This window comes from Piliocolobus tephrosceles, chromosome 17 (genome assembly GCF_002776525.5).
Source record: "Piliocolobus tephrosceles isolate RC106 chromosome 17, ASM277652v3, whole genome shotgun sequence".
In the NCBI taxonomy this organism is placed as follows: domain Eukaryota; kingdom Metazoa; phylum Chordata; class Mammalia; order Primates; family Cercopithecidae; genus Piliocolobus; species Piliocolobus tephrosceles.
The window spans coordinates 51,574,346-51,594,376 of record NC_045450.1 but is presented as its reverse complement, the minus strand read 5'-3'; the positions used below and the strand labels follow the sequence as shown (position 1 = coordinate 51,594,376).

Genomic DNA, 20,031 nt, shown 5'->3' with positions numbered 1-20,031 from the left:
TTTAGTTTCATCATTGATAAATGGAGAAAATAATAGTACCTCTCAGATACCTAGATAGACATAGTTTTTATTATGAAAGATACTGTCAAATTGTTTCGCCATAGAAGTTATATCAACTTACACTCCCACTAGTAATGTTTAAGAGTACATATTTCACCACAGCCTTTTGATCTTTGTCAGTGTAATAGATGAAGAAAAATATCTCAGTGTAGCTTTAGTATTTATTTATCTCAAGTGGGATGGAACATTTTTTCTTGTGTTTAAGAGCTATTTATATTTCCTTTCCTATAAACTATCTGTTCATCTTCTCTGCCTGCTTTTTCGTGCTATCATTGATCTTTTTCATATTTCATTGTAGTAACTTTTTATAAATGTTATTTTTAAAAATTATCCTTCAGCTTGGGCAACATGGCAAAACCCTGTGTCTACAAAAAATACACAATTAGCCAGGTATGATGGTGTATGCCTGTGGTCCCAGCTACTCAGGAGACTGAGGTGGGAGGATTGCTTCAGCCCAGGAAGTCGAGGCTGCAGTGAGCTGTGATCACGCCACTGCACTCCAGCCTGGGTAACAGAGCAAGACCCTGTCTCAAAAAAAAAAAAAAAAAAAAATATATATATATATATCCTGTTGCTTAAGATATGCTTTATACATATTATTTCTGGGTGTTTTGATTGTCATTTGGTTTTGCTTCTGGTTCTTTATTCCTGAGATCCCTGCCCAGAGTAACGTTTTTGATCTCTAGCAGAATTAAAAAAAAAAAATTTTATGTGGTTGAGTATACTAGTTTTCTTTTATTATTTAATTTTGGGTAATACTTTGAAAGGTCTTATACCCCTTGAGAATATTAAAATATAATGGTTCCTTTTAGAACATATATGACTTTGTTTTTGTATTTAAATATATTTGTTTCATTTTGACTTTATCTTTGTATAAGCTGTAAGATATTCACCTTATTTTTTCACCAGATGGCTACCCAATTGTCCCAATATCGTTTAATGAATAAACTCCCTTTTCTTCCTAATGTAAACTGTCTTTTATCATATATGTTCTATTGGTAATCATAAACTTTTTCTTCATTCTTCATTATTTAAATGAAATATAAATTGGGTTATAAAGGGAATGCATTATATTGAAATTATTTTCTTGTCATTTTTACACTATAGGAAGAAATACAAAGAGAAAACTGTCAGGATAATATTTCATCTATGAACATGAGTATTCAGAATACATGGAAACATCTCCATGCAGATCATATTGGTCGAGCTACCAAAGCAGAAGATGAGGATAAAAGCCATTCTAGACAGTTTCAGAGTTATAAGTCCCATGGAGTCATGTCTAAAGCATGTACAAATGATGACCAAATGAAGACACCATTGAAGAGTGCAAATCCAGTCCATACTTGTTATAGACAGAGTGAGCAAAATAAGTCTTTATATAAAGCCAAGTCAAGCTGCAATCAAAACTTACGTGAAGAAACTACTTTTAAAAAGAATTTTATTTCTCAATCAAGGTATAGTTTAATAATTATGTGTAACTTTATTCAGCGAGTATTTATTGTGTACTACAGTATGCCACACTGTTAAATACCAGGCATGTAGAAATGACATGATGAAACATGGTCTTGGGAAGAGCCTAAAGTAGGAAGTGTTGGGAAAGGAGTTTGGACGGGGAGGTATGGGCCAGTTCATCTAGGGCCCTGCAATGTCATACTCTGGATTTTGGGGTTTAACTCCCAGGGTATAGGGAGTGATTGAGGATTTTAAATTAAGTGGCGTAACATATTTGAATTTTAGAAAGGATACTCAGAAAATAAAACCTAAACGGAAACCCTTTACTTGAAGTAACAATGCATGCGTTGATAATCTATCAGCAGTATAGCAAAAACTAGTTTTTAAATTTAATGTGATAAAGGGAATAGGATGTGAATAAAATTTGGTTTGGGTTTGCCCTTTTGTTTGTTCCCTGCACTTTGTCTCTAGAACATAGTCTTTTTCCCTTGCAGTTAGTTTGTGGGGCTAGACCCCGGGATTGTAGCTTTTCTTAAACCCTTTACTGGGTTGTGCTCTTCTGATGGTTACAGTACTTAGGAAAAATGAAGAGGATGCTGCTACATTTTGGGCAGGTTGAAGGGTAAACTAAGTACCAGGAAGAAGGGTTACATCAGTACCACCCCTTTTATCTGTTTCAAGACCATTCTTGATGTTAATTTTAACTTGATTTCTCAGGTATGGGAATTGGGAAGCAGTAAGATATGGTCCTGGGCCAGCCTGCTTGACCTCCATCCCAAGCTTTCCATACCCATAGCCTTCTTTCTTCTATAGGGTTAGCCATATTTCCTTTTGTTTTTTTTTGTTTTTTGTTTTTTTTTTTAGAGAGAGAGAGAGAGAGAGTTTCGCTCTCGTTGCCCAGGCTGGAGTACAATGGCGCAATCTCAGCTCACCGCAACCTCCGCCTCCCAGGTTCAGGTGATTCTCCTGCCTCAGCCTCCTGAGTAACTGGGATTACAGGCATATGCCACCACGCCCAGCTAATTTTTTGTATTTTTAGTAGAGATGGGGTTTCTCCATGTTGGTCAGGCTGTTCTCGAACTCCTGACCTCAAGATCTGCCCGCCTCAGCCTCTCAAAATGCTGGGATTACAGGTGTGAGCCACTGCACGCAGCTAGGGTTAGCCATATTTCTACCTCAGCCAAGTTATTAATATTTTTATCTATTTGAAATGCTTTTTTCCTCCTACAAATATATGTACATGGACAGATAGCTGTAATTATAAAGCTACTGCTATGCCTGCTACCTGATCTACAGTTCTTGCCTTTTTCTGTACTATTATCATTGTGACAGTATAATCAAAACTTGTATTTATTCATCAAGGACTACAGGGTTCAAACACACAAATGTTTTGGGGGTTAGGAAGGATTTTTAAATTCAGGTCTTTAAATGATTATTGTTAGCACTTTGCCATCCTGTACCCATGTTCATTTTTGCTCCCACTGATTTTGTTCTCTCCTTTTTGCCTTCATCTCTCCTACTTCCTTCTTTTTATAATCTTTTTCTTCCAAGTTTCATCTGGCATCAATACTATTGCCCTCTGGAGTCTTATTTGACTCTAGCTCTAGAAACAAGGCTTTAATTGTTGCAGGCCCTACTTTGGCAGAATTTGGTAGATTTTGGTCGATCATGATTCCAGGTTGCTTTTGCCCATAAAACTCTGAAAATCACAACACTGCTTACAGAAACATTGGTCCACACACCAAACAGTATGTTTACTTTTAGTAATCTGGTGTCTATTTTCTTTTAGTGACCATGTTTTTAAACACCCAGTTCACATTGCCAAAAATATAAAGCAGCAGTTACCAGTAACAGGTATGATTAAAAATGTTTCTTTGGTTTTTCAATAAAACAGATATTTAGGTAACCATATAGCTAAAAATGTACATTGGCTGAGCGCAGTGGCTCATGCCTGTAATCCCAGCACTTTGGGAGGCCTAGGTGGGTGGATCACCTGAGATCAGGAGTTCAAGACCAGCCTGACCAACATGGCAAAACACTGTCTCTACTAAAAATACAAAAATTAACCAGGTGTGGTGGTGGGCATCTGTAATCCCAGCTACCGGGAGGCTGAGGCAGGAGAATTGCTTGAACCCAGGAGGCAGAGGTTGCAGTGAGGTGAGATCACACCACTGCACTCCAACCTGGGTGACAGAGTGAGACTCCATCTCAAAAATAAAAAAAGTCCATTGGTATATTGGCCCTCTAAAGTATAAGCCACACCTTTGACTCTTTCTGTTGTAAATGCCTTCCATTAAGATCCAGAATCTTTCTGTTTATTCACCAGCATGACTAGAGGCATAGTACTAGGCTAAGGTTTATGAAAAGCTTGATATTTAATAAATCCTTAAAATATCTGATTCTTTTCATTAATCCAAAAATCCTTCATTTTGCATTTTTTTTCCAGATCCATTTACATTATGTTCAGATATAATAAATAAAGAAGTAGTCAGTTTTCTAGCAACTCCCAGTTGTTCCAAAATGTTGACGTATAGGTGCTCAGGTAAGTATTTTTTTTAATTGCAGTTGTTTCACAGTAAAAGCCTTTTATGATATTAATTAACTACAATTTTTTAATTTTTTTTGATAAGGAGTCTCACTGTGTCACCCAGGCTGGAGTGCAGTGGCAAGATCTTGGCTCTCTGCACTCTCCATCTCCCAGGTTCAAGCAATTCTCATGCCTCAGCCTCCCAAGTAGCTGGGATTACAGGTGCTCGCCACCACACCTGGCTAATTTTTTTTTGTTTGTTTTCGTAGAGACAGGGTTTCACCATGTTGGTCAAGCTGATCTTGAACTCCTGACCTCAAATGATCTGCCCACCTCAGCTTCTCAAAGTGCTGGGATTACAGATATGAGCCACTGCACTTATTGTAATTAAGTAGAATTTATAATAGTTCTACACATATGATTTACTTTGTTCCCTTTGGAGAAATAATATTATGGAGTATCAAAGCATTCAAACTAATATCTTCTGTCTGGGCCAGGTGAGGCAGCTGTAATCTCAACACTTCGGAAGGCCAAGGTTGGAGGATTTCTTGAGGCCAGGAGTTCAAAACCAGCATGGTCAACACAGCGAGACCTTGTCTCTATAATTAAAACAAAACAAAACAAAAAACAAAACACCTTTTATCAGCATCAGGCTGAGCTTCCAATATTTGTATGTATGAATCAACACAGTTAGTACCTTTTTATTACCTTATTATCTTTTTGTCATAATACCATCTATAAATTTAACCTTACTGAGTAAAGTAAACATTTTTTAATGTTTTCAGAGAACCAGTTATTACTAGGTATGCGTTCTGGATTATCCTGTAAACATAGGCATTAAGTTTTTAAAATACCTATTTTTATATTTATAATATGTAAATGTTTCTAGTGTTTTATGTCCATTATTTATTTTTTCTGCAGGGGTCTTGTAAATATTCCACAATACTTATTCCATCCCTTCTCCTCCTCCTTCACACCCCAGTATTTCCTCTTTGTTCATCTTGCTGTTGTACTCTGCTCTATGGATGAAATTGAGGTTCTCTGTATTCGGCTCAGAACGTCATTGTTCTTCCCTCTTGGATGAAGAGGTTATCTCTATTCCCCTAAAACTGATGTGTAGCCATAAGCTGAATCCCATATGTTTTTTTCCTCCATATTTTAATACTAATTGCAAAATCTTTCTCTTTACTCCCATTCTATTCATTAACTCCTTTTGTTCCACCTTGAACTATGCTCTTCTCCTCATCTTAAAAAAATACCCAATAGTTTGTTTGATTTGCTATCCTTTCAAGTATTCATTCACTCCTCCCAACAGATGCACATATCCCATTAGAAAGTAAATGTATTAGGCCGGGTGCGGAGGCTCATGCCTGTAATCCTAGCACTTTGGGAGGCTGAGGCAGGTGGATTACCTGAGCTCAGGAGTTCAAGACTAGCCTTGTCAACACAGTGAAACCCTATCTCTACTAAAATTCAAAAAATTAGCTGGGCATGGCAGCATGCGCCAATAATCCCAGCTACTCAGGAGGCTGAGACAGGAGAATTGCTTGAACCTGGGAGGTGGCGGTTGCAGTGAGCTGAGATCCTGCCATTACACTCCAGCCTTGGCAACAGAGCAAGACTCTGTCTCCAAAAAAAAAAAAAAAAGAAAATGTATTTAATAAGAATAAAGTACAAATATTTCTTTCAATTTAATTGTATTATTTTTTTAAAGGCTACTAAGTTGTTAGAACATAAATACTTATTAAGTTGTTTTGGATCTGACAGAATCATTAGGCATTTCTTTTGGCTTATAGGTGCCATGAACCTAGAAAGTTTGGGAATCTCTGGTCAAAAGTATTCTAGGTGGCAGAGTGGATGTTCTGTAACTGCTAACCCCATTTCATCCCTTAGTTTGTATGAGATGGTTCTTTCCTTGTTCCTTTCTTCCCTAGTTACCATTCATTCATTCCACAAACATTATGGAGTGCTTAGTCCTTGGCTGGCACTGGAATCTAAGACGAATAGAACTCAGTCTTCACCTTTATCTTTCTCTTCCTGCCAGATTTCCACATGTATTCTCCTCAAGACCTAGTCTATAGCACTTACTCAGTTCTTTCACTACATTTACTTTTGTAGCATCATCTATCATTTTATTGATGGTTTTCGAATATGTATCTTGACTTTTGGCTTCTAACCTGGGCCTTATTCTTTCATTTCCAGTAGTTCTCAGCACATACCCACTTGAATATCTTCTTGTTACTTTAAGCTTAATGTATCCTAAACACAACATCCACAGCATCTTTCTTCCTTTTAAATTGGCCTCCCCACTCACTGCATTTCTGTCAGTGTTGCCACTATTTGTCTGGTCTCCCAGACTTTAAGCCTTGAATCATCCATGACTGTTCTCTCTGATTCCGTCCCTTATTTCTAGTCTATCAAATTTTGTTCTTTTTTGCCACATAGGCCCTTTTCGTTTCATGCCTAAATTATCACAGCAATTTTATCTAGCAGTCTTTGTCTTAAGCATCTCCAACTCCCAACTATAATATGCATATCACTGTTAACTTATCTTCTTAATATGTGCTTTATCATGTCATCATGCTAAACAACCCTCAGTGCTTCTCTGTAACCCATTGAATCAAGCCCTCTGCCTGGCTTTCAAAGTTGTATGGAATTTTGTCCTGCTTCCACTTGTTAAAATTTACTGTACATTTACTCTGAATCTGCTAGAAATGTGCTATGGTTATTTCAAACTTTGCCATTTATGCAAGTACTGAATTTCTTGAGAGTTATCCTAAACTGTTTCCCTTATCCCAACAGCTCATTATTCATCAAACCCTGCTAATTTTACATCAGAAATCTCTCCATTCTCCCTGTAAATGCCTTGTTTCAAAATCCCTTCATTTATTTTCTGGACTACTAAAGTAACCTCTCAACTGATCCTCTTGCCTTCAGGTGCCGTTTCTACAAGACAAGTGAAATTGTGTCATCTTCCTACTTCTTTTTCTATGTTCCTCCCTGTTGCCTTGAAGAGAGTTAAAATTCCTTAGCATGGCTTTCAAGATTCTTCTTGGTCTGGTTCCCTGCAACCCTCCCCAGCCCCACCTTTTCTCCTGCACTTCTCTGTACTCTAGCCATATTAGAGTGTCCATGATTCTCTGAACACTATGCTTTTTCACACTTCAATGGTTTTGCACATCTTTATTGTACTGTAATGTCTTCATCTCAGCCAACTATCTGCATGGCCAACTTCTAGTCCTTTAGGAATGAGCCACTAATACAATTAGGTGACAAACTGATGGAGAATTTTATAATGGACAGACATGGCTGACATTACCTGAACCTACCAATCTATCTTTTTTTAAAAAATGTTTTTCCAACTTTTATTTTAAGTTCAGGGATACATGTGCAGGATGTAAAGTTTTGTCACATATGTAAACATGTGCCATGGTGGTTTGCTGCTGATCTTTCTTAATATTTAAGAAAAGAGGAAGTTTGTCTAACCCTATTGGCTCAAGAGGCTGCCCAATTACAATTTTTTTTTTTTAAAAAAAAGAGAGACAGACAATATGTATCTCTTAATATGATACAGTAAGAAACATACAATACTACCCGCATGGAATTCTAGTAAAAACACTTGAACCTGAATCTGACCAATCATTTAGATTTAATTACTAGTTTATAGGACACACAACAACATTTTTTTTTTTTTTTTAATTTTTTTTTGAGACGGAGTCTTGCTCTGTCACCCAGGCTGGAGTGCAGTGGCCGGATCTCAGCTCACTGCAAGCTCTGCCGCCCGGGTTTACGCCATTCTCCTGCCTCAGCCTCCCGACTAGCTGGGACTACAGGCGCCCGCCACCTCGCCCAGCTAGTTTTTTGTATTTTTTAGTAGAGACGGGGTTTCACCGTGTTAACCAGGATGGTCTCGATCTCCTGACCTCGTGATCCGCCCATCTCGGCCTCCCAAAGTGCTGGGATTACAGGCTTGAGCCACCGCGCCCGGCCACAACAACATTTTAAAGGACACGACTAGGATGCAATCAGCAAAACTTAGCCTTTGAGAAACTATAGTACAAATGACCTAGTCTCTTTAATAAGTAAATGACAAGGAAGAGAGGGGAACTGATAGATTAAAAGCACCTTGACATATGTTAACCGAATGTAAGTCAGGCACAGTGGTGTGTGTGTCTGTAGTTCCAGCTACATGGGATGCTGAGGTGGGAGGATTGCTTGAGCCCAGGAATTCAAGTCCAGCCTGAGCAACATAGTGAGACCCTGTCTCAAAAAAAAAAAAAAAAGTAATGGTGGATCTTATTTGGATCATGATTCCAACAACTAACTTTCAAAAGAAATTTTTGAATTGATGAGGAAAATTGAACACTAGATATTAGGTTATATTAAGCATGATTTTTTAGGTGTCATAATAGTTTTATGTGTTTACAAAAAAGAGTCCTGGCCGGGCGTGGTGATAGCTCATACCTATAGCCCAGCACTTTGGGAGGCTGAGGCAGGTGGATCATTTGAGCCCAGGAATTCGAGAATAGCCTGGGCAACATAGTGAAACCCATCTCTAAAAAAAATACAAAAATTAGCTGAGTGTGGTGTTGCATGCCTGTAGTCCCAGCTACTTGGGAGGCTAAGGTGGGAGGATTGCTTGAGCCCAGGAGGTTAAGGTTGTAGTGAGCTGAGATCACGCCACTGCATTCCACCCTGGGTGACAGAGTGAGACACTATCTCAAAAAAAAAACATCCTGGCTGGGTGCAGTGGCTCACACCTGTAATCCCAGCACTTTGGGAGGCCGAGGTGAGAGGATTACTTAAGCCCAGGAGTTTGAGACCAGCCCTGGGAATATAAGGAGACCCTATGTCTACAAAAAATAAAAAATTAGCCAGGCGTGGTGGAGGTCAGGGCTAAAAGTTAGCTGTGATCATACCACTGCACTCCAGCCTGGGCTAAAAGTGAGCTGTGATCATAGCACTGCACTCTAGCCTGGGTGACAGGGAGACCCTGTCGCAGGAAAAAAAAAAAAATCCTTATCTGTTAAGGATGCATGTGAAGTATTTACAGATGAAATGATACTTTAATGTAAATTATAGGTGTCATAATCCAGTGCATACATGGGGACAGAGCTGAGTAGGTAGAGGTATAAATAAAACATGATTAGCCATGAGTTAATAATTATTGAAGCTGGATGATGGATACATGGGAGTTCAGTGTTTGAAATTTTACATAATGTTAAAAACAAAAAAGATGACTGAGCTTAAGGATCACTTCTTTTGGATATCTTCCCTTAACAGTGACTCTTGCTCAAAACCAGACAAAATAGATATTCCTTTTTCTTTTTTTTTTTTTTTTTTGAGACAGTCTCACTCTATCGCCAGGCTGGAGTGCAGTGGCATGAACTCGGCTCACTGCAATCTCTGCCTCCTGAGTTCAAGTGATTCTCCTGCCTCAGCCTCCCTAGTAGCTGGAGTTACAGGGGTGCACTAATACACTCAGTTAATTTTTGTATTTTTAGTAGAGACCGGGTTTCACCATGTTGGCCAGGATGGTCTCCATCTCCTGACCTCATGATCTGCCTGCATAGGTCTCCCAAAGTGCTGGGATTACAGGCATGGGTCGTCCAGCCCAACCTTTTTTTTTTTTTTTTTTAAGAGACAGGGTCTTATTCTGTGTAATAGCGTGATCGTGGCTCACTGCAGCCTTAACTCCAGGTCTCAAGGGATTCTCCTGCCTCAACCTCTTAAGTAGCTAGGACTACAAATGTGTGCCACCACACCCGGCTAATTTTTTTGGTTTTTGTTTTTTGTTTTTGGTAGGGACAGGGTCTCACTATGTTGCCCAGGATGGTCTTGAACTCTTGAGCCCAAGTGATCCTCCCACCTTGGCCTCCCAAAGTGCTGGGATTACAGGCATGAGCCACCACTCTCAGCCCTAGATGCTTTTTCTTTTTCCTTTCCTTTTTTTTTGAGAGAGTCTTGCTCTGTCACCCAGGCTCGAGTGCAATGGTACGATCTCGGCTCACTGCAACCTCTGCCTTCCAGGTTCAAGTGATTCTTCCACCTCAGCCTCCCAAGTAGCTGGGATTACAGGCACCTGCCATCATGCATGGCTACTTTTTGTACTTTGAGTAGAGACAGGGTTTCACTATATTGGCCAGGCTGGTCTTGAACCCCTGACCTTGTGATCAGCCCACCTTGGTCTCCCAAAGTGATGGGATTACAGGTGTGAGCCACTGCACACAGCCTAGATACTCTTTTCCTTTTCTTGTGTTTCTTTATTTTTATTTTTATTTTGAGACAGTCTTGCTCTGTCGCCCAGGCTGGAGTGCAGTGGCGCAGTCTTGGCACACTGCAATCTCCACCTCCTGGAATCAAGTGATTCTCCTGCCCCAGCCTCCCAAGCAGCTGGGACTACAGGTGCATGCCACCATGCCCAGCTAATTTTTGTATTTTTAGTAGAGACGGGCTTTCACCATATTGGCCAGGTTGGTCTTGAACTCCTGACCTCGTGATCCACCCACCTTGGCCTCCCAAAGTGCTGGGATTACAGGCGTGAGCCACCGTGCCCAGCCTAGATGCTCTTTTTCTAAAGCATCATAAGTGTCTGTCCATACCTCCCTCCCAGCACTTATTTCACTCTGTTGTATTTGTTGTCTGTACTCCTTCACATGATTTTGAGCTTTTTGAGGTGTTTATAGTTCCTGATTTTACTTCAGTTACCATCATATAGATATTTGCTTTCATAGATTTGTTACTAGATATTTTATGACATCTACACATAACTTGAATTTGTTTTCTTTTAGGTTGCATAGCAGTAGAAAAATCCCTGAATAGCCGAAACTTTAGCAAGCTCTTGCACTCTTGCCCATACCAATGTGATCGTCACAAAGTCATTGTGGAAGCTGAAGACAGATATAAAAGTGAACTAAGGAAATTACTTATCTGTAACAAAAGTAATTAATTCAGCAGCTTTAAAACTGTAATTATGGCTATACCTTCTGAACTATTATCTAAAGCATTAAATATATCAAAAACTAGAGGGTAAAATAATCTTAAAAAGAAAATCTGTCTCTAAGCAACCAGTAATTCAAGATGTACCCAGGGAGTAGTCTTAGACTGTTAGTTTAAAAATTCTTCCTAATCTATCTAAGTATTCCCACTAGACGGGGGAATAAAGGAAATATACTAATGGAATTGATACACTATTACTCAGATTGATATGCTAAGTGTCCTAAATGTTTTCCATATTTTTCAGAAATTCTGCTGACCCCACGTAGAAGACGACGACTCAGTAATGAATCTACTACCCCTGGAAGAATAAGTGAATATATTTAATTTAGTTTTTTTTTTTTCTTGAGACAGGGTCTGGCTCTGTCACCCAGGCTGGAGTGCAGCGGAGCAATCTCTGCTCACTGCAGCCTCCGCCTCCCAGGTTCAAGTGACTCTCCTGCCTCAGCCTCCTGAGTAGCTGGGATTACAGACATGTTCCACCACGCCCTGCTAGTTTGTGTATTTTTAGTAGAGATGGGGTTTCACCATGTTGGCCAGGCTGGTCTCAGACTCCTGACCTCAAGTGATCCGCCCGCCTTGGCCTCCCAACGTGCTGGGATTACAGGCATGAGCCATTGCACCTGGCTGAATATATTTAATTTTTAAATGAACTTAAATTTCATATATTCCTGAGAAAGAAGAGAACAGCTGAGTGGTTGTTCTCAGTCTCATTATTAACGGATCTTAAATGATAAACCTTGCCTCTGATGAGGGTCAGACCTAATAAAAGAGACTTTCCTCTTCCCTTCATGTTGCTTGCTCACTCATTGCCTGCCAGCAGGGGAAGGAGCAGGAGGATACTAACATTTATTAAGCACCTGCTAGGTGTTAGATGGTGTATAGATATTATTTCCTTTAGTTCCTATAGTAATATTGTAAGTTAGATACTAATTTGCTCCTATTGTAAGGCATAATTATTAATAGTTGGTAAGTAGCAGAACTTACATTCAAAAAGCCATTCTCCAGAAGCCCTTGTTCTATCCTCACGTTTTTATTTTAAGAACAAAATTATTATGCACAAGCGCTTCAGAGAGTCTTTGCAGGAGGTTTTTTTTCATAACTATAGTGCTTGAAACAATAAAAATTGAAGAGACAAATAGTATAAACCTTACAACTCTGCTTAAAAAATAAAAATGTCTCTTAATTAGTTTATTTATGGGAATTTTAATTTAACTATAGGGTTAACATTTCGCATTGATCACCATTTCCGATTTATCAGAAGCTTAAATAACATTATCATTTTCTTTTATTCATGTGGAGTTAATACCTGCAGACTAAAATAGGTTGGATATATTAATTAGTAACATCTATAGAGCCACTCTGTTATTTAGACATTTGAACGTGATACATTCAGGAAGCATTTTGCCACATATATTTATTTGGCTATTTTCACTGCCAGAACTTTCAAGGAAATTTCAAATTTGCTTTTTATTTCTGAATCTTTTTCTAGATTAAAAGTTCTGCATGCAAATTATAATTAAGTATAGTACCACTACAGATGAGCCCACTTTCTGAAGTAATGTTTTCTGTAGTAATTATTAGAAAATGGGTATTTTTTCATAGAAACATCATGCACTTGGAGACCTTGTTCTTGACAAGGGCTTGGCATCAAATTAATAATAGGTGTTTTTCAACAACATGTCTTCAAAGCAAGTATGTAACAACAAAAAATATGCTATAATCTATTTGCATAGTAAAATAATTTGCAGAACTTCATGAAATGTGCATAATAATGGTTATACAATGATTATATACAGGGGTCCTATATACTATTAAGTGACATTGAGCTCAGAAAAAAACATACTTTTTTTTTTTTTGTAGGTAAAACTTGCTTTAGCTAAAACCAAATAATCTGGCCTACTTTTTAGTATTTAGAAAGGAATCTTGAGAAAGTAGTGATTCTTACATTTCTTTCACAAGTAGGCCAGGAATATTTGGTGTGTTGCCATTTTTTTCCCCTCTTAATAAATTTACCTTTTTTTAGGACACTCACTACTATTCATTTAATTATACTTTATACTCAAATTTGAGCCCATTCTTCTGAGAAGGGACCACTGTACTAAGCATTTGCAGATTTCCCCAAGCCTCTATTTTAGGATGGATTGGTGTTTTGAGAGGGCTTGAAAAATAAAGAGTCCTTAGAATTAAGTCCTTTTGCCCATTTTCCCTTACTCTTCCCTAATACCTAATATTAAGACTAAATAAGTCACAGAGCAGGGAGCTTGGGGTGTAGAGAGCTGCTTCCTTCTTCCAGGCTGCTCAGTACTCTGCTGTAGGAATCTTTGAGGATTTGGGCACAGATGGTAAGTATAAAAGTCAGGGAGATGGCAGCCACAATGGAAAAGTGGGGCTTTACATGATCAGCTCCCGGGCTCAATATCCTGAAAGTTATAGTAACCAGTCTAGTCCTGATTATTATGAGTTCAAATCATTTAACAAGGGAAGTTGAAACCTGTTTCTTGGATAGCCACAGTTTTCCAGTACACCCAAAATGAAGGAGTAATTTCATTGATAAGTTTTGAGATAGTTTTACCAATAATTTTGTTCTCTCAACAAGTATTTATTGACTACTACTGTGTGTCAGATACTATTCTAAGCACTGGGGATACAATGGTGAATAAAATAGATTAAAATTGCTGCCCTCATGGAGCTTACATTCTATATAATACTATTAAGCAATAATCAGACATTGTTTACACTGATAACCTTCTGCTGGGAAGATTTTTCTCATCTGTTTTAAAAGATCTGCTATGGCTCTTAGAATAGGTAAACAAATGGCTGTCTTGGCCTGCAAGGACAAGATTTTCTTTTTTTTTTTTTTTTTGAGACGGAGTCTTGCTCTGTCGCCCGGGCTGGAGTGCAGTGGCCAGATCTCAGCTCACTGCAAGCTCCGCCTCCCGGGTTTACACCATTCTTCTGCCTCAGCCTCCCGAGTAGCTGGGACTACAGGCGCCCGCCACCTCGCCTGGCTAGTTTTTTGTATTTTTAGTAGAGATGGGGTTTCACCGTGTTAGCCAGGATGGTCTCGATCTCCTGACCTCGTGATCCGCCCGCCTCGGCCTCCCAAAGTGCTGGGATTACAGACTTGAGCCACCGCGCCCGGCCAAGGACAAGATTTTTTAAGGGTGACTCAGGACAGCTGCACCCAGTACTACTAAAGTAAATAACAGCCTCAAGTGGAAATACAAAAAACTCCTCACCAGCATCTACCTACAATGATAACATGGGATAATAATGAATGAAAAAGCTTAAAGAAAACTATTTCCTAGTAATCATCACCAGAAAATATTTGTTTACAGATATCAACTGTATATTCTTTCTTTATAGAAAGTATTCCTTAAAAACCAGATAGTTAAAAACTTCCTTCCCCATTGTGCAGCCTATATTTTGAGTTTTGATCTAGCTGACCACGTGTTTTTAAAAGCAAATTTCAAAAGACCCTTATTCTTAAAAATATTATCAAACTTAATATTTAAAGTAACAAGTGTTGATATTCTTTTCTATTCTATCAAGTTATGGAGCCCTTTGGGAAGACTGTCAGATATGCAAGCTGTTTTTTATTATTATTTTTTTATTTTGAGATAGTCTTGCTCTGTTACCCAGGCTGGAATGCAGTGGCACGATCTCAGCTCACTGCAACCTCTGCCTCCCAGGTTTAAGCAATTCTTGTGCCTCAGCCTCCTGAGAAGCTGGGACTACAGTCATGGGCCACCATGCCTGGCTACTTTTTGTATTTTTGGTAGAGACAGGGTTTTGCCATGTTGACCAGGCTGGTCTCGAACTTCTGACCTCAAGTAATCCACCTGCCTAAGCCTCCCAAAGTGCTAGGATTACAGGTGTGAGCCACCATGCCTGGCCAGTAAGATGTTTGTTAACTGTCCTCACAGGAATGTTGAATTAACAATCAAATGTTTATAAACTGTTGTTTCTTGATTGGAAGATATTGTATTACTACCATCAATTAAGTTATAATTACTGAAGAAGTCACAGTGATAGCAACTAGCTTAATATTAGGCACTCAGGTTTTTAAAATTGAAGTGGGTTACCACATGATGAGAAGCCCTGGCATTTCTCTATATCCTTAGGTATAAGGTAAGCATATCCAAATAAGCACCTATTTGCATCTCAGGACCTTTGTTCAGCAAATACTAATATATTCTACAATCCTAATTACAGAAAAAAGAAGAGTTCGCAAAAACTTTACTGAAGAAGAAGTAAATTACCTTTTCAATGGAGTTAAGAAAATGGGAAATCACTGGAATTCAATTTTGTGGTCTTTCCCCTTTCAGCAAGGACGGAAGGCTGTGGACCTTGCTCACAAATACCGCAAGCTGACCAAAAGCCCCATGTGTGCAGCTTCTTCTTTGGAAGAAGACTGTCACTTTAGTTTGGATTTTTAAAATACAGTGCCTTGAAAGATACAACATTTAAAGTATTTTTCTAAACTCTCATGAGAAGGAATGTAGAAATGAGGATACAGTTTTCATTAAACAGTTTTTGTGATGCTGAAACTCATCAAGTTATTACAATGATTTATAAAGCAAATATATCTCCAGTGTACAGATTAGTAAGATAAAATTCCTTTGTAAGATCAAACACTTGTTTAGGAATATGCTTTTATTTTTCCTTAAGCTTAAATGACATAGAGAAAAGAATTACCAGCCTTTAAACATTATTTGACATTATATTGCATTAAATACTATGTGAGACATTTGGATTTTAGTATTTTTATATGGTACAAAAGTCCCTCCTTAGAATTCAGAAAGAATAGTTCCCCAAGCTGTTTAAGGTTCCCACACACTGAATCAATATTTGACATTTTGTTAATTAAAACGTTTCCTTGGCTGTGGTGGTGGCTCATATTTGTAATCTCCCACTTTGGGAGGCCAGTGTGGGAGGATCACTTGAGGCAAGGAGTTTAAGACCAGCCTGGGCAACATAGTGAGACTCCCTTCTTTACAAAAAATTTTAAAATTAGCTGGATGCGGTGGCATGCCCCTGTGGTCCTAGTTACTTGAGAGGCTGAGGTGGGAGGATCGCTTGAGCCCAGGAGTTCGAGGTTGTAGTTAGCTATGAGTGTTCCACCGTACTCTAGCCTGGACTAGAGAACTAGACCCTGTCTCTTAAAAAAGTTACCTCTTCTGGCCGGGCGCGGTGGCTCAAGCCTGTAATCCCAGCACTTTGGGAGGCCGAGACGGGCGGATCACGAGGTCAGCAGATCGAGACCATCCTGGCTAACACGGTGAAACCCCGTCTCTACTAAAAAATACAAAAAACTAGCCGGGCGAGGTGGCGGGCGCCTGTAGTCCCAGCTACTTGGGAGGCTGAGGCAGGAAAATGGCGTGAACCTGGGAGGCGGAGCTTGCAGTGAGCTGAGATCTGGCCACTGCACTCCAGCCTGGGTGACAGAGCGAGACTCTGTCTCAAAAAAAAAAAAAAAAAAAAAAAAAAAAATTACCTCTTCTATTGTTTACTGTAGTATCCTAGAGAGAAAAAAAAATTTCTTCTTCTAAAGACTAATTATGCAGTGCTTTGAATACTTCCACATTGTATAGTCAGGTTCACTTCTTTGTAGTGTATGTTTATTTGCTTTAGCTTTTCAGAAGTGTCTACACTTTCCCTTCTTCTCCCTCTATGTCTTTATCCTTCATATTGATGAGCCCTAGTTACTTCATGTTGCAGCAGAACAATGTCTTATCCCCTTAGGAGTTTAGTCACTGACACTGGATAACTCTGTCTTTGCAAAATCTGTCCAGAAATGTCACCCTAAGAAATCCAGCCTGACTTGCATGGGGGGCTAGCTGCTTTATTAGCATCAGTGAGGTTTTATGGGTTCTACCCTAAGATGCTTCTTGTCATTCTACATGACCAACTCTTAGATTATAGTTACTGAATGACGTTTAGATTATAATTTTTATTTTAAATAATTTCCTATCCTATTCCTATGCATTTTTAAATTTAATTTTACTTTGACAGAGCCTTACTCTCTTGCCCAGGCTAGAGTGCAGTGGTGCAGTCTCAGCTCACTGCAGCCTCTGTCTCATGAGCTCAAGCAATTATCGTGCTTCAGCCTCCCAAGTAGCTAGGATTAAAGGTGCATGCCACCATTCCTGGCTAATTTTTTTTTTTTTTTTTTGTATTTTTAGTAGAGATGGGGTTTTGCCATGTTGGCCAGGCTGGTCTGGAACTCCTGACCTCAAGTGATTCGCCAGCCTCGGCCTCCCAAAGTGCCAGGATTACAGGTGTGAGCCACCGCACCTGGCCTTCCTATGCTTTTTTGTTAAACCTTTCCACAGGACTTTAATAGTTCCTACTAGGCCGGGCGCGGTGGCTCAAGCCTGTAATCCCAGGACTTTGGGAGGCCGAGACGGGCGGATCACGAGGTCAGCAGATCGAGACCATCCTGGCTAACCTGGTGAAACCCCGTCTCTACTAAAAAAACACACAAAAAAACCTAGCCGGGCGAGGTGGCAGGCGCCTGTAGTCCCAGCTACTCGGGAGGCTGAGGCAGGAGAATGGCGGGAACCCGGGAGGCGGAGCTTGCAGTGAGCTGAGATCTGGCCACTGCACTCCAGCCTGGGCGACAGAGCGAGACTCTGTCTCAAAAAAAAAAAAAAAAGTTCCTACTAAATTTCATCTTGTTAGATTTAGTCTCTGCTCAGTTTGTCAAGCAGTAGATAAGGCAACCCTTCCTGCTTCAGGTCATCCACAACTTCCATTACTGCTGCTGTATTCTTATCCAAGTCACTGATGGCACCCTGAATTGGCTGGCCAAGGCAGGAGGTTTGGACAGGCCCCTAGCAGCCTCTTCTGCTGGTCCCTCCTCTTCATCAGGCACCTCTGGGCTAGTCTTTAATAAGCCTCAATGCTATCATCCAGCATTGATTTCACTTTCGCATCTAAGATGTGAATTGTCAAATGCCCTGTTGAAATCTGCATTTGCTGTATCTGCAGCATCCGCCTACCTGGTACTCCTGCAAAAAACAAAGATACTGTGTAAATCTGGTACTCTCTTTTCCTTTAGTGTCTCATCACAAAATTTCTCTTAGTGCTGATTAAGCTCACTGGACTGTAATTTTCGACTCCATCTTCTGTCCTGTGAAAATTCAGCACTGCTTGCCCTTTTAGGACTTCTGGCACTTTGCCTGATTTTCCCAGATTTCCAAGGGAGGAACTCAGTGGGTTTTCACTTTCATTGTCTTGTTTAAACCTTACATCCAGTTTGGCAGATGATATGCCCATTTGTTTTATCCCGTAATTCATGCTGCCAGATTTTTGGCATCAGGATCACAATCCTACTCATATGAAACCCACTCAGGTGGTGCTTTTCTGCCATATTCCACTTCCTTGTGATATTTAGAAATGTCTTCTTAGCCTGTTTCCATAGAGAATGGCAAGAGCCCTCAAGTAGAGGCCACACCTAAAATTAAGCTTGATAATGGAATGTATGTTTTTCTTTCGGTTACTCTCCGCTCTTTCCCTTTTCCATCCCCTTTCCTTTTGTTTTCCTCCCCACTCTGCACCTGCCACCTGGCCCCCAAGGAAATTAAGGGCTCCTCTTCTGGTGTGAAATGCTGGCTCCCTGAAAACATCATTTTAAAAAGCATGTTAATAAAGCAAAGCCAAGTGTATTATGCACTGCGGTCAAGAGCACTAACTCACAGTCTTTAGTCTTCCGAGGAGGAAGGGGAAAAGCAGGATATTTATGAGGATTCTGGCGTCTTGCTTAAGGCTGGTCTTTCAGTGCAGGGCTTGAGTAGGGTTAGGCCAAGTTGATGATATAATAGTCCAGGGTTGGGGAATAAAATAGAAGTATCGAATGTTATTTTCTAGCCTTGGGTCCTTAGGTGGGTTTCTTAAATTTTCTGAGCTTCAGGTTCCTCATCTGTGAAAGGGTTAGATAAAATTCAGTGAGATAATGTGTGACTCTGGCACATAGTGAGCTCCAGATAAATTGCGCTTTTGTGTGCATCAGTCTCATTCCCAAAGCCTAGGCTTTACGGTCATGCGGCTGCCCGACCCCCGAGAGCACAGCGGAATCCGCGAGCTTGGCGGGGCGCTGCGCTGCGCCCCTCAACCGGCAGAGGCCGCCAGAGCGCCCTCGGTCCAGACGGTGCCCGCCCCTGCCACCGCCTCCCCGCGTATGGCTGCCCCGGCGGCTGCCTGACCGTCGCTCGCCACCTCGGCGGCCTCGCAACCCGTGGGAGCCCGTGGCCATCGCAGACCTAGAGGGCACACTGGGTGGCGCAGTCGCCGCGGCAAGGTCGGCGGGCGGCGCGGCGCGGGGGACGGCGAGCGGGGGTCGGCCCGGCCGGGGTCCTCGCGGGTCCTCGGCGGGCCCGGGGGAGGGCCCTCTTTGTGGCTGCAGTTGGCAAGATGGCGCCGGTGGGGGTGGAGAAGAAGCTGCTGCTGGGTCCCAACGGGCCCGCGGTGGCGGCCGCCGGCGACCTGACCAGTGAGGAGGAGGAAGGCCAGAGCCTATGGTGAGGTCGCGGGCGGTCGGGCCGGGCCGGGAAGGCCGCGGCCTCTGGGCCGGACCGTAGGACACACTGAGGGGCCGTCGCGAGCCGGGCCATCCCAGTCTGGCCTGGGGCTGACCACTCTCACCATTGTCGCCGCAGGTCCTCCATTCTGAGCGAAGTGTCCACCCGTGCCAGGTCGAAGCTGCCGTCCGGCAAGAACATCCTGGTCTTCGGTGAGCATCGGCAGCGGGGCGTTGCCCCAGGGCGCTGGGGTGGGCGAGACGGGCGCCCCTCCCACAGGTCCCCGCCTTCCCTTTGCCAGCCGCCTGCCCACAGCCTGGCGGGAAAGGGACCGACGGCCCTGGCCGGGCAGCTGGAGTGTGGCCAAACCTCCCGCGCCCGAGGGTAGGATGCTGCCTTCTTTAGAGAGCCTAGTGGTGCTCTGGGGTTGTCGGCACATTGTTTCAGTCACTTGGCCTTCTATGCCTCCAT

General features: G+C 41.3%; 2 protein-coding genes and 1 long non-coding RNA gene across 5 annotated transcripts in view; 2 read left to right on the top strand and 1 right to left on the bottom strand.

Moving 5' to 3' along the window:
- TERB1 (telomere repeat binding bouquet formation protein 1) overlaps nt 1-16,245 on the top strand; it is a 48,957-nt gene extending 32,712 nt beyond the window's left edge. The window contains exons 13-18 of the mRNA XM_023210109.1: nt 1,168-1,514; nt 3,302-3,366; nt 3,959-4,054; nt 10,831-10,980; nt 11,283-11,348; nt 15,254-16,245. Coding sequence (XP_023065877.1) covers nt 1,168-1,514; nt 3,302-3,366; nt 3,959-4,054; nt 10,831-10,980; nt 11,283-11,348; nt 15,254-15,477 — 948 coding nt within the window. The 3' untranslated portion in view covers nt 15,478-16,245. The remainder of the gene's footprint in view (nt 1-1,167; nt 1,515-3,301; nt 3,367-3,958; nt 4,055-10,830; nt 10,981-11,282; nt 11,349-15,253) is intronic.
- On the bottom strand, nt 4,326-19,821 carry LOC111541322. 2 transcript variants are annotated; one of them, XR_002731250.2, is made up of 3 exons: nt 19,685-19,821; nt 18,740-18,962; nt 4,326-4,638 (listed from the first exon to the last, which is right to left on the bottom strand). It is a non-coding gene; the product is annotated as an uncharacterized LOC111541322 (long non-coding RNA). The 2 variants fall into 2 exon arrangements; XR_002731249.2 differs by lacking the exon at nt 4,326-4,638 and adding an exon at nt 17,703-18,051.
- The window catches only part of DYNC1LI2 (dynein cytoplasmic 1 light intermediate chain 2), a 32,557-nt gene continuing 31,742 nt past the window's right edge, over nt 19,217-20,031 (top strand). For both annotated transcript variants that reach the window (XM_023210110.1, XM_023210111.1), the window contains exons 1-2: nt 19,217-19,560; nt 19,699-19,772. In XM_023210110.1, the coding sequence (XP_023065878.1) occupies nt 19,454-19,560; nt 19,699-19,772 (181 nt within the window). In that variant the 5' untranslated portion in view covers nt 19,217-19,453. The remainder of the gene's footprint in view (nt 19,561-19,698; nt 19,773-20,031) is intronic.